Raw genomic sequence first — 12,774 nt, forward strand, 5'->3', positions numbered from 1 at the left:
AGCGTCGCCTGGGGCGGCTTCTCCGGGTCCACTTTCTTCATCTAGAAAATGGTGTCTCCTTTCTTGACTTCGGTAGAAATCAGTTGTTAACACATAAACTGCCTGGCACTGTTTGTGGTACATGGTAGATGCTCCAGATGTATTAATTCTCTTTCCATTCATGTTTTTCACTTAAACTTTTCTTAGGGGTGTTTTTCTATGAAACGCGGAGTTTTCCAAGTGGAAAGGATTCTGCTTATATTCTGTTGTGTATAGTCATGATTCTATTTTTCTGATAATAATTATTGAATTGCTAGAAATGCAGGGGAAGATTTTAGAAGCTCAGCCAGCCTTTAACTTACCTAAATGAACGATGCTCTCCTTTCCCGTGGCCCCTCTGCTGACTCTGTGTAGCTGCCATGGGGGAGGGGCTGGGGGGGGCTCCAACGACTTGTTTCCAGGTTTCCATCCTCCTTCGCTGTGTCTCCCTCAGTCCTTACGTTTGTGAAATGAGGGTGACGTTAGGGCCTTACCTCAGAGGGCAGTGAGACGGCCTGTGTGAGGCGTCTGTTCCTCTTCCTGCCATCACCTGTTAGCATTCACCTTTCTCAGAATAAGTGTTTTCTTTAGGGACTGCTAACTGCAATTTTATTATTGAGAGAGTTGGGAAAAGGTCAGGCTTTAGGGAGCTGAAGGAAAAGTCTGCATTTTCCATTTCTGGATCACTCAAGGTTTTGTGTTTATTTTTCCACAAATAAGATCTTTTATTTGTCCCCATTAAAAGTCTGAATTTTAAACAGATTCTTAGACTGGTGGCTCATTTCCATTAGCTCATTCAACTTTAGCACCTGTCTCATCCCCAATAGCTTTTCCAGGACTACTACCTTCACCCTGTAGCTCCGTGAGTTTTCCCAGTTCAAACTTGGGCTTCTTCAGCATTTTTACTTTTCTAACAAAAACATCATGGACCTTTTCTGTGTCTTTTCCAGTGCTGTCTGGAATCAGTTTATTGACCACCTTTTTCAAGTCATTTGTCTGCTCCTCTCCGGTCATGATTTCCATCACCTTCTTGTGGATCTGGTGGACTTGCTAGTGCCGGGCATAAGAGGTCTTCCCGAATCTGATTTACATTTTTTAGTAAAACCCACACAGAAGAGACGAAGCAAATAACCGTCGGTAGTCTTGACATCAACGTGAGCTTCAATCATGGTCTGCCATTTTTTGACCATGGAGCACATTTTGTCACGCGTGAGATCCATGCCGTGGAAATGGGTCAGGCGGTTTTTGCCCTGAACGTCCTCAGTAATTAGCTTGAATTTTCTAAATGCAGCTTCATCATTCTGCAGATCAGCAGGGCTCGCTTCAAACACACGACCCTTGAGGCCATCAGATGTGATTTTGGTTCCTTGAGTTCTCGTGACCAGTATTTTCCCAATATCTCTTATATTGAACATAGCTGGTACTTTCACATCATACCAATCTTTCTTAGAAAATTGGTCAGCTGCTTTCTTCTTGGCTCCCTTTTTGCTGCCTTTCATAAGATGCTTGCTACTGCTGACTGCCGGGGTGCTGCTCAGAGAGCCAAAAGGCTGGATCACTCAGGATTTATTTTTAAACATTTCCTTGTATCAGTAATGTGCTCTCTCCTTCATTAGCTTAAAGAAGTAGCTTTCCCCAGCCCCACAGATGTGAGATCAGGGGCCTTCAAGGCAGGGTAGGAAGCAGCAACTGTGCCGTTTCTACATGGATGTGTCGCAGGCACTGCCTCCGTCTCCACTTGGGGATCCAGAGGGGATGCTTGGCAGGGTCAGGCAGCTTGAAAATCTTCCCAGCAAGGCTGCGTAACTCTGATAGTAGCACCCAAACATCCAGTTTAGATGGCCAGGAGTAGAGTGGGCAGTGGGGCTTGACTTTGCTGTTTAAACAGATCCAGAGTACTCCTTGTTTCTGGTCATGTCAGGGTAGGTCTCCTCTCTGAAAACAACAAGAACATGCTAGATAAAATATATTAAAATTCACCTTAAAAAATGAAAGAACTGAAAACATAGTGGGAAACTTCTAGGCCAATTTTGATTGAAAGTGTGTGCCCAGAGAGGCGAGAAGTTTGTAGAAGGCTCTTTAGCTCCCAGGACATTTGCCAGCTTTGTGTGCTGGGGCTTTTGTCCAGGAGTGCCAAGAGGGGAGGGGACAGACGCCAGGAATCTCTGGAGTCTTATGGACCATCCTGCAGGTATTGAGTTGGAATCCCAAAGAACTAACCTCTTAGAAGAGGATGAATCAGAATTAAATTGGTGCCCCAGACCTCATGCAGGCGACTAGAAAGAAAAGAAAAACAAGTGTGAGAATGGGCACCACGGACTGCCCCTCACAGCTCTGCACCCCAGACACACATAGACAAGTGTCCCATGACCTTGGTTGGAGCTGATCCTCGATTGACAGTGCCGCTGGGGGCTGAGCAGAAGCAAACTGCCCTCTGATGGATGGAGAACAAGTTTGGACTAGGCCTCAGGGAACCTCCACAAATAATTTTTCAAAAGCATCAGCCAGTATACAGTTAAAGATGACCAAGCTTGTCAGGAGAAATGGCAATATGAGTGAGAAATAGCAGGGGGAAAAATACCAACTTATCTGCCTAGATTTCAGATGTTGGAATTCTAAAACAGAGATTTGAAATGACTTTATTTATACAGTATTTAGATAAATAAATGACAAACTTGAAAGTATTTGCTGGGAATAGGAAACTGAAAAATTGAAAGATTTAGAAAAAGAACCAAGCAGAGCTTCACTGTTGAGTCTGATACTCAGTTGGCCACTGATAGGTGTTTAAGTGTAAATGAGATATTCAGTTCTAGCTACATGTGGCTATTGGCTATCTTATTAGACCACATACATATAAATATTTCCATCACTGTAGGAAGTGCTATTAGACAGCACTATTCTAGAACTTCAATAGCCAAAATTAAACACTCAGTTTACATGTCTGGCAGCAAGTTAGGTGCAGTGGAGGAGAAAACTTAGGCATTAGAAGATAGATCAGAAAAACAATATCCAGAATGCAGCACAGACAGCTAAAAAAGATGAGAAAGGATTAAAAGAATAAAGGGTTTAAAAATTTAAAAAAAAGGTAAGTGACATAGCAGATACATTGGGACAGTCTAATTGCATGTTTAATTGAAGTCCTCAAAGGAGAGGAGAAGAGAGGAAATGTAAGCGAGGACAGCTAAACATTTTAAGAACTGTTTTCGTCAGACACTAATCCATAGATTCAGGAGACTCAGATAATTTCGAGCAGATAAATAAAAATAAATGCACGTCTGTTCTCGAGGTTATTTCTATGTTTCTGTGCAAGTTCAGTTCATACCTATTTGTTAAACTTAAACATGTTTACATGCTTTTTTGTATACAAATTATATTTCACAATAAAATGTGTTTTAAAAAAATTGATCCACTTGCATTATCAGAGGGGACACTACATTAAGTGACCCATACATTATACAGTACCTATACAGTACTTTATTAAAAATGTTAAGAGATAGTAACTGGTTGAAGGAGTTATATAAACTTATTTAGATCATGGGTTATATGTTCTGAGTGTCTGATAAAAAGTGTGGAAACATGCCTGGATGATACTCAGCTGGAGAACACAGAAATCACCCTCCCATTTGATGATGGTCCCTAAGAGTACCAGCTGCCACCCATCACCTCACATGATGAATTGCATCAGGTAACAGTTGTATATATATAGCCTGGGTCTGGGTAGGTTATGACACAGAGGTGGCGGGGAGTGCAGAGCAGGTGGTGAGGCAGGAGGGGGTAGTCGGCAGAAAGTTGCAGCACCCACACCTCACTTCCACGCTGTCTGTCCCTCTGCTGCACAGTTAACTTTATGGAGCCGCTTTTTTTTTTTTTCTGTAAAAGATTTTAAATTTCTTAAAATTTCTTGAAAAATGCTAAATAAGATTACTTGAAATCATTTTTGTTTGCTTTAGTTATGGAATCTTTCATCCAACTAGTATTTTTTGAGCCCCTACAATAAACTTGCAATGTGAATATTCATCAGTGAGCAGACACACAGAGTGTACCCTCAGCTAGGTTACAGTTTCATTAGGTGCATTCATTGAGGTGGGGATAATGCATAGAGAGAGTTCCCAATAACAAGTGTTTCACCCCTAAGAATGCAACGTGTTTTTAAAATCACACATTTTAGAGGGAAAATAATTGGATAGAATTGAATGATCCATACAGTTAAGTAGTAAAATAGGTTCGTGTATTGTTCTGAAACACTTGGACGATCTCCTTGGGGCTAGACATCTGTACTTTAACATGAGTAGGCTGCTGCAGATAATTTGTAAGTCTTTCATCCTCTGGCCAGCTTTGCACAGAGGGGCTGTATCTTGTGTGTTGTTACGCCTTTAAAAAACATTTTCCTCTCTCTCTCTCTCACACACACACACAAACATGCCTTTGAAATGTTTAGTCCTTTTTTACAAGGCTTAACTAATATGGTATTTCTTGATTATTGTTTTATATAGTAGCCCATGCTATTGATATGTTTGTATAATGTCTTTATAATTTATCATAAGAGCAAGTCCTATTTTCCTGCATGTGAAAATGTGAGATATGATTGAACGGCTCATTGATAAACTCATTGTGTAGTGGCTTACTTCTGCTCTATCGTTGTCTTTAAATGAATGTGCCTTTGTTGAATTAGGGCCTAAAAAGTTAAGCAGCCGTGGCTTCCCTGACAGTTCTGTGCCTGCTGTGAAAACAATTTGTTTCCAGGTGGTTCTCCCACATACCACGTGTTATAAAAGATTGCTTTTGCCAACTTTTTATTTGTTTGGTGGGTAAAAAGGGGTTATCTGACCAGTCTAAGATATGAATACAATGTATTGTCTGGGACTGAACTTTTTCTTTTAATGTGCTTATTATTAGAAAAAGTCATTAGTGTGCTAGCTTCCTGTCTGGAAAGTGAGAATCAAAATGCTCAGAGGATTGGAGCAGCTGCGCTTTGGGCTTTGATTCACAATTACCAAAAGGTCAGTTTTTAAAATCGTTGTTGTCCCTAGGGGGCAAACACCAAGGCTGTCCGGAAGTCAGGGGACTGTCAGAAAGGAAAAAATCAGAGTCAAAGATAGTGTTGCCTTTGTGCGTTCAAACCATTAGTAAACTATCTGTCAAAGTCTTTCATGTAATCATTTCAATAGGAGGTGTCTCAGTTCCAAGTGTTTCTCTCTCGAGTGAATTCTCCCTGTGAATATAACTTGATTTGCCATATTGGTACAATGCTAGTATGAACTGTTTCTTCTAAAAGACGTGTCAAGGAAAAACTCATCTTGAAATCAGGCCGAACAATGAAGTTTTATCCAGTTGCGAGATTCGCCTTTCTCTAGGACACGTCATCACTGAACTTTGAAGTCAGCTCAGTCCTTGTAAGGCTGTGACACAGGGCCGGCCCCAGGGGAACGGCCAGCAGGTGGGACTTGCACCTGCTCTCTCTGGCCTCTGGCCTTCTCTTTGATTGCAGATGTCTCACTCCTGAGAGAAATACCTGTATGTACCTAGTGGCTGAGTAGTGGCCAGGTGACAGTGTTAGGATAGATGGCCATCCCCAAACGGTGCTCATGCAGCTGGCCGTCCCTGGTGCGCACTGGCTGGTGTCAGCACTTGTGAGGACAGAGGCTGCTCTTGTCACTGTCACCCCTGTACCCCCAGGGCTCAGCACAGGGTTATGCACTTCGGAATCGCTCAGTAAATACTTGTTGACCAACTGACCGACTGCTAGTATTGTGTATCCTTGATCTGAAATCTGAGGTTTGAGGAAATAATGAAATACTGAAACTGAGATGGCATAGTTTAAAATAGCAAATTGAGATCGGGGGAGAAGGGGGAAAAGGGCAGGGAAGGAAGAACATGGGACAGTAGAGTAAAAATCAAGTCAGATAGGGAAGGATGTGGGCGGTGGCACAGTGGGCTGGAGCAGTGTAGAATCTCCAGCTACATTATCCTCTTCTGTAGCGTCCTGTTTAATAGCGTAGTCAACAAGTGCAGACTTAGTATTGTGCTATCCTGGTAATTAAACACATGGGAATAAATCTAATTGATGGATTGCTCTATATTATCCTAGGCAAAAACAACTTTGAAAAATCCATCAATAAAAAGAAGAGTGGATGAAGCATATTCCACAGCAAAGAAAAGTAAGTTTTATTATTAAAGAGATTATAGTTCAACTTGGAAGCTGTTCACTGAATTCTCTGATTAATGATACATTTGGACAGTTCACAGCAAAATGGCAGTTTTCTACACTGATGTTCTACACTGAGTTTGAGGAGCTTTTGTGCTGAGGCATTGTAAAGTGTGCCAGTACTTGGTCCATGTTTTTCATTGTAACATTTTTTTAAATAATAAAATGTTCTAATAGATGAATGTTTGAGATACAGTATTTTCTTGACGTGTCAGTGATCTTCCTCCAACTCATTTTTTTGTATCACATTTCTTTTTGCCGGTGGCCACCACTGTGCTGAAGTATGTTCTTACATGATAAGAACTAGGCCCAATTAGAACTGACCTTGAACAGAAAATGTTGATCTAACTTCAGGGAGTTGAATTACAGTCTTCCAAGAATAGATCCCATTGCCCCTGCATCCACTCGGTCCTGTGATGTGACCATGATATGAGGCAGGGTTTTCCTCTCAGAGTGCATTTTTCATTTTAAGTGATACCAGTTTTCAGTGAGCATTATTCTCTAAACCTTTTTTCCGCTAAGGTACTGAACTGTGTCTTTCCGGTACTGTTCTGTGTCTGTTGGCTATTAATTTTTATGTTTTTATAGTGTAATTTATTTGTAAGTGGTTTGGTTTGGGGTTCCCCCCCCCCCTTCGGTTTGTTTCTAGCTATGACCATGAGTTTCTAGAGGCAGTGAATGTTTGAATTTATGTGGTAGGAGGGGTGGTCCGTAAAAAGAGCAAGGCATTCATTTGGGATCGTAGGTAATAGTGTCCATTATGGAGGCATATTGATTTTTGTTTATACTCTGTGGCTAAACCAGTAATAAATTCCGTAACTTCTTAATTTTTAAAATGTTTAATATTTTAAATATTAAAAAATATTCTTATAATGCTAGCACTCAAGAACTGGAATAGAACTTTGTCACAGATAATCCTATTCACGTGTGTTTGTGTGAGTGTCTACTGTTCAGTGCAGTGCTGAAGTTTAATAAATTGCTCTTCTGTGCTCTCATTTTTCTGTCTCAGCTTTCTTAAACTCAGAAGAAACTCCTCTAAATGCCTATTATTTGAAATGTCTTGAAAACCTTGTGCAGCAACTTAACTCTTCATGAGCGCTCTGAGATGCTTTGCCCCGAAGCCAGCGGCCACCGGACAGGTGAGCCAACCTTGAAGCAAGTTGTGTGTAGACCTGTCCCTGAAGACGTGCTAAGCCTCTGCATCAAAGGGCATAGAGAGTCCTGGGAACACAAACTCTTTTTTTTCTATGCAATGTGTTTTGTAAAAATCCTATTTATCAGTTATTTAATAAAATAAAATATTTTTAGCAACTGAAAATTGACTAATAATTGCTGCTTACAGGCTTTTGGCAGTCTCGTGAATATAAATTTTAGGAATGGAAAGAAGACATTGTGCTCTGATTTCCTTTTTTAAAAAAATTTTTACGTGAAATTTGGCTCATCCATACAAATCCTTATTTTTCAAAGCATACACATCAGTGAAGGAATATTTGTAGTAAGTGTGTATAATTTTGTGATTAGCTTCTTTTTGCAAATTTTAGTGATAGTAATTCCTTTCCATATGATTTATAAATGTGTTATATTTTATTATTTTCACCTTTCAACCTCTGAAATGTTGTGTAATAAAAAAGGGAGAAATAGTGTTTATGGTCATGTACCGTGGCCTGGGTTCAGATTCTGTCTCAGCTCAGAACATCATGAAGAACAGGAATGTGACAAATCTAGCAGGAACAACTCTGTCAAGACCTCCTCACATAACTCTTAACCAACATGTAGTTCTGAACTCAGAACTTACGATTGGGAGTTCCCTGGTGGTCCAGTGGTTAGGACTTGGCGCTTTCATTGCTGTGGCCCAGGTTCAGTCCCTCATCGGGGAACTAAGATCCTGCATATACATACACATACACCACACACATATATACACACTCATATTTAGGAACAAGTTTTCTAATTAAACTATGATTAACAAGAAAAAGAAAAAAAACCTTTTTTTTATTAAGTACTGTTAGCAAATTGCTATCATTAATCAAATAAGCCATGGGATGTTATTTACGCTAGAAGCATGGGGACAAAATATGTGTTAATGCTGAAATAGAAGCAGATAAATTGGTGGTTTCTGAAAGTTATTCATTAGAGATCTGAAAAATAGGTCTAGGAAGTTCAGAAGTTTCTGGATAGCCCAAATTAATTTGAAGCAATGGACATGCCAGTATTCTGAAGAATTCTAAGAGCAGGAATCTTAGGAATTGTTTCTTCCTTTTTTCCTGGTTTCTTGTACTCTATGTCATTTTCTTGGTATCACCTTGAAGCCCCCATTGATGACTGATAGAACAGATTTCGCTGTAACTTCCGTTTAAAGAGCTCTTTCTGTGTCACAGGCACTATTCTCCAAACATTTATTGTTTAATCTGTCTTTCTCTAAAATACTGCCGTTGTACCTGTGTTAGAGGTGAGTGAGTGCAGTGGCTAGGTGATCCGTTTGTGGGTGATGAAGAGGGAAGTTGAGGTTGCAGGCAGACATTGATCCTGAAGTGTCTGTATTTAGGGCCTTGAGCAGTCTGGGGGACGAGGCAGCCCCTGGTTTTGAAAACAGGAAACAAGTAGAATAATTAGCTGACCTAGTTGGAGCCTTTCCCCACTCTTCCTAAAATCTTTTTCAGAAGTGAATAGCTGGAAGTACTTTTCTTTGGTATTCTGTAAATAATGGAGTGAAAACTAGAATTTGACCATTTAATTGCAGGCCACCAGTTTTCCTTTGTAGTGTTAAATTACTACAGATGATGAGTATATTTTCCATCATTAGTCTTGTGGCTGCACCTTGTCTACCCCCATTTCCTGGGATCTGCTGCTTGACCCATGATGTTTCTTAAATTCGGCAGATTGATGAGTAAGAATAATGACTGGCATTCCTGTTCCTGCCATACGAGGTGTGACCACAGTTCTTTCGGGGAACGTGGCGAAGTGGTTAAGGGCATAGGGCTCTGGAGTCATATGGACCTGGGGCCAGCCCTGGCCTCACCCTGCACAGCTGCAGGGACCTGGGACAGCCTCCAGGCCATATCTCCCGCTGTCACTGGGGATAAGTATACCTACCTTGTAAAGTTGGGGAGAGGATTGAGTGCCCAGTCCTCTCTGTGTACCTGGTACATAGCTCATTGTCTATTAGATGTTATCAGTGATTGATTATTCTTACAGTCTCAGAAATGTATCTCTCTTTTATTAAAGCATTAACTCTTCTGTGTCCTTGCAATGCTTCTCTCCCTTTGGGGAGGGGGATGTGCTGGAAAGTGAGTTTTGTTGTCAGAACTAAGGCTCCCACATTCCAAAAAGATCATCCGTTTCTGGTGGAAGTGCACATCCACAGTCCTGAGGTCGCTAAAGGCACAGACATTGAGCAAGTCGTCTAAGTCTTGCAAAGCACTGCATAGAGGTGCTAAATACCTCTAAATACCTGGGTGACCTGATGCTTTTTCTTCTTCTAAATACCTCTTAGAGCAAGTCATCTAAGTCTTGCAAAGCACTGCATAGAGGTGCTAAATACCTCTAAATACCTGGGTGACCTGATGCTTTTTCTTCTTCTAAATACCTCTTAGAGCAAGTCATCTAAGTCTTGCAAAGCACTGCGTAGAGGTGCTAAATACCTCTAAACACCTGGGTGACCTGATGCTTTTTCTTCTTCGGCTCAACAGGTTGTCTTGATTGAATGTCAGTTGGTGAAATATTGCCCTTTCTCCATTTGAATTGTGAAAATGGAAAATACAAGAAATTATAACCTTAGCAGCCGGAAGAAAATCTTAGCTTACAGAATCCATCAGTTTGGGAGCAGACCTTTTCCTCTTGCCACCTGTTGTTGGCCTGTGTGATCCAGGAAATTAGGGGAATGGATGATAAAAGGCCATTGTGAATTAGGAAACTTAGTTTTGGGGAACTTAGAGCTTATTTTTCTTAAGTCTGAAGTTATTCCTCAAGGAAATTCCTTATAAAACTCAGGTAACAAGCCTCATACATGGGCTCAGGATGTAGGGAAGACCACGCCAAGACCTGGGATTCTGAGGTTTGGCAGCGAGACACGAGGGGCTCGGCAAGATACTGTTTTAACTGTTCCCAACAACGTTCATCTTTGTGTTTCATTTGCTCCTTCTGCATTTGGGAAATCTGCTTCAGAAAAAAAAATCTGCTTTTTTTAAAAACCGGTGTTTCATAAAAGATCCATATGGTAACGTTCAGTAAATTTCTTTTTAACTAATTTCACATGAAAGCCAAGAGAAATGTATGTGCTTTAATGTAGACTCCAAGGGAAAAATTCTTTCATGCATTTCTTCTTTTCCAATGACGTCTCTTTCCCTGTGGCCTTACCCGTGCCCGCAGCCGTGCCTTTGGAGCGTCTGCATCCCATTTGGTTCATTCATCTGGGCAGCAATGCTTGGTGTTCTGGTAGCAGATTGCTTGCAGTTCTGGAAACATGACTTCCTCAGATACTCTGTTAGAACATTCTTCCCTTGGCTTACCCTGGGAAGAGACAGATTATAAAGAGGAAAACTATTTTTAATCGTTTTCTGGTGTTATTTGTAAAGATTGGATCGCAAAGAATCAGTATATGGATATGATACCTCTTATTAAAAGTTACCTCTTATATCTCTTAGGAAAAGCCATGATTGCAGAGTAGAAAGTCCAAAATAATAATGGCTTCAGTGAGAGAGGAGTTTCTTTTTCTGTTTTTTGGTTTTTTCCACAGCCAGCAAGCTCCCCATCGCCACCCTGGGGTGGGGTGCAGTCCTTGGCTGACAGTGTCCTCAGGGGCTCAAGTGCCCATCCTTCTTTGATGCATTCTTCCTTCGGCAAGTTGCCACGTGGACATCTGGAAGGAAAAGAACTCCCCCAGCTGTCTATTGCCCCTTTCAGAAGGCTTCCCAAAAGAGCAGTCTAACAACTTGCCCTTAGGTCCTTGGACAGAACAGTGTGTTGACTACAACGGAAGCGAAGGGGTTGTAGTCCTTCAGCGGGGCTCACTGCACATTTAGTAACACAGGCCTCTGCCGGGCAGAAAGGAACAAGGGGTTCAGTTAGGCAACCACCAATCCCTGCCCCACTGGCCAACGTTCTAGCTGATTTAAGAGAAAAACATGATACAACTAGAAGTTAAAGTATTATGTTCCCAAATTAAAAATAAGAGGTTAGATGCTTACTGAATTTATTCGATCTGCGTTTAGACTTTGTGATTAAGTCTAGTTGCATTTAGAACTGGAGATAGTACTGTCGGAGAATAAAGTAAGATCACTTCCTGGTGTGGGTTTATTCCCATGACATGAAAGCCTTCAGTTGTCAGAACCCACTGCTTATCGTAGAGAAATATGGCTGTGAAGACAGAGTAGTTGGTCTGAGCAGATACCAGCATTCTCAGTGATAGTTTAATTAATCAAAAAATTAATTGGAAGATTAAAAAATATATGTACTTTTACCATTTATTTCAAGTATGTAAATATGTGTTCATTACCCAGTCTCTTAATAAGGGCTGAGGCCTTTTTTGAAGGTAGTTCCTTCACTGATGTTATGTTTTGGGGCATAAATCACATCTCTGGACAATTTCCAGTTTCAGTTTCTGGAAGCGGAGCAAAAACTAAGACACTTAGCGATCTAAACCTCAACCTCTTCCAGATTTTTCTTTACCATTTTATCCAAGAATTCTTCCAAATTTCTATTATTTCTGACTTTCTTTTGTAGTTAATTCACCTCACCAGATTCAATAGCAATTTGTGACTCCTTGTTTCTAATTCTTTGCAAAGCATCCAACTTAGCTCTTATAGAAATAATTATTTTTCATCTTACCGCTGTCCTTAGTATTTAACCAAATTCTATAATTACAGTAAGGAGTCCAAGCGGTACAGATGTTTTAGGAACAAGTACAGCCAGATCCTGGTCAGTATGAAACTCGCCGAGTGGAAGCCAGAGGAGCCTGTGCTGGAGGGAGGTCCACTCGCCCCTGTGCTCATGTGCTCTGGCGTTGGTTGGCCGGTATGTTTATTGGGAAAATGGAGAGAATTGTTTAAGCTTAGCAAATCCGTTCTCTGGTGGCCAATAAAGAGAGGTTATACTATGAGCTTCTAAGATTTCTTGAAACTTTGAACATCCTCTTGTTTGTTTTTGTGGCTAATCCTTGCCTGGCTCCCTGTATTAGACACAAAGAAGGCCAGAGGATAAAGGACATGGGTCCTTGTTGGACATTATTCTCAACTTACCTTGTACCTTCTTCACATTCTCTGGCTTGTTTATCCGTGCCCTTTCTTCTCCTGCCTCTTTGATTGAATTCTCTAACTTTCCTCCACCCACCTTTATGTTTCCATTTCTGCCTGCTTTAAAAGGCTAAGATCAAATGTCACGTCTCCCGTGAAGCTGTGTCAGGTTCCCCAGCTGGCAGGAAAGTCTTTACTCTTTGAGTTTCCACACCAATTTTAGTCATTTTTTTTTTTTTTTTTCTTTTCAGTTTTAAATCATTTAGTGCTTTTCACCTTGTATTATACTCACTTGCATAAAGTCATTGTTCCCACTGTCTG

General features: G+C 40.8%; 1 protein-coding gene and 1 pseudogene across 3 annotated transcripts in view; one reads left to right on the forward strand and one right to left on the reverse strand.

Annotated features, from left to right (window-relative positions):
* Positions 1-12,774, forward strand: part of RTTN (rotatin) — a 165,827-nt gene that overhangs the window by 132,057 nt on the left and 20,996 nt on the right. Inside the window, exons 49-51 of one of the 3 annotated variants that reach the window (XM_032603244.1) lie at positions 4,915-5,018; positions 6,107-6,176; positions 7,233-7,362. In XM_032603244.1, the coding sequence (XP_032459135.1) occupies positions 4,915-5,018; positions 6,107-6,176; positions 7,233-7,318 (260 nt within the window). In that variant the 3' untranslated portion in view covers positions 7,319-7,362. Of the gene's footprint in view, positions 1-4,914; positions 5,019-6,106; positions 6,177-7,232; positions 7,817-12,774 lie in introns of those variants that run through there. The other 2 variants (XM_032603246.1, XM_032603245.1) reach the window with 2 other exon arrangements.
* On the reverse strand, positions 772-3,136 carry LOC116739125 (annotated as a pseudogene).

The sequence above is a fragment of the Phocoena sinus genome, chromosome 14 (assembly GCF_008692025.1).
Source record: "Phocoena sinus isolate mPhoSin1 chromosome 14, mPhoSin1.pri, whole genome shotgun sequence".
In the NCBI taxonomy this organism is placed as follows: domain Eukaryota; kingdom Metazoa; phylum Chordata; class Mammalia; order Artiodactyla; family Phocoenidae; genus Phocoena; species Phocoena sinus.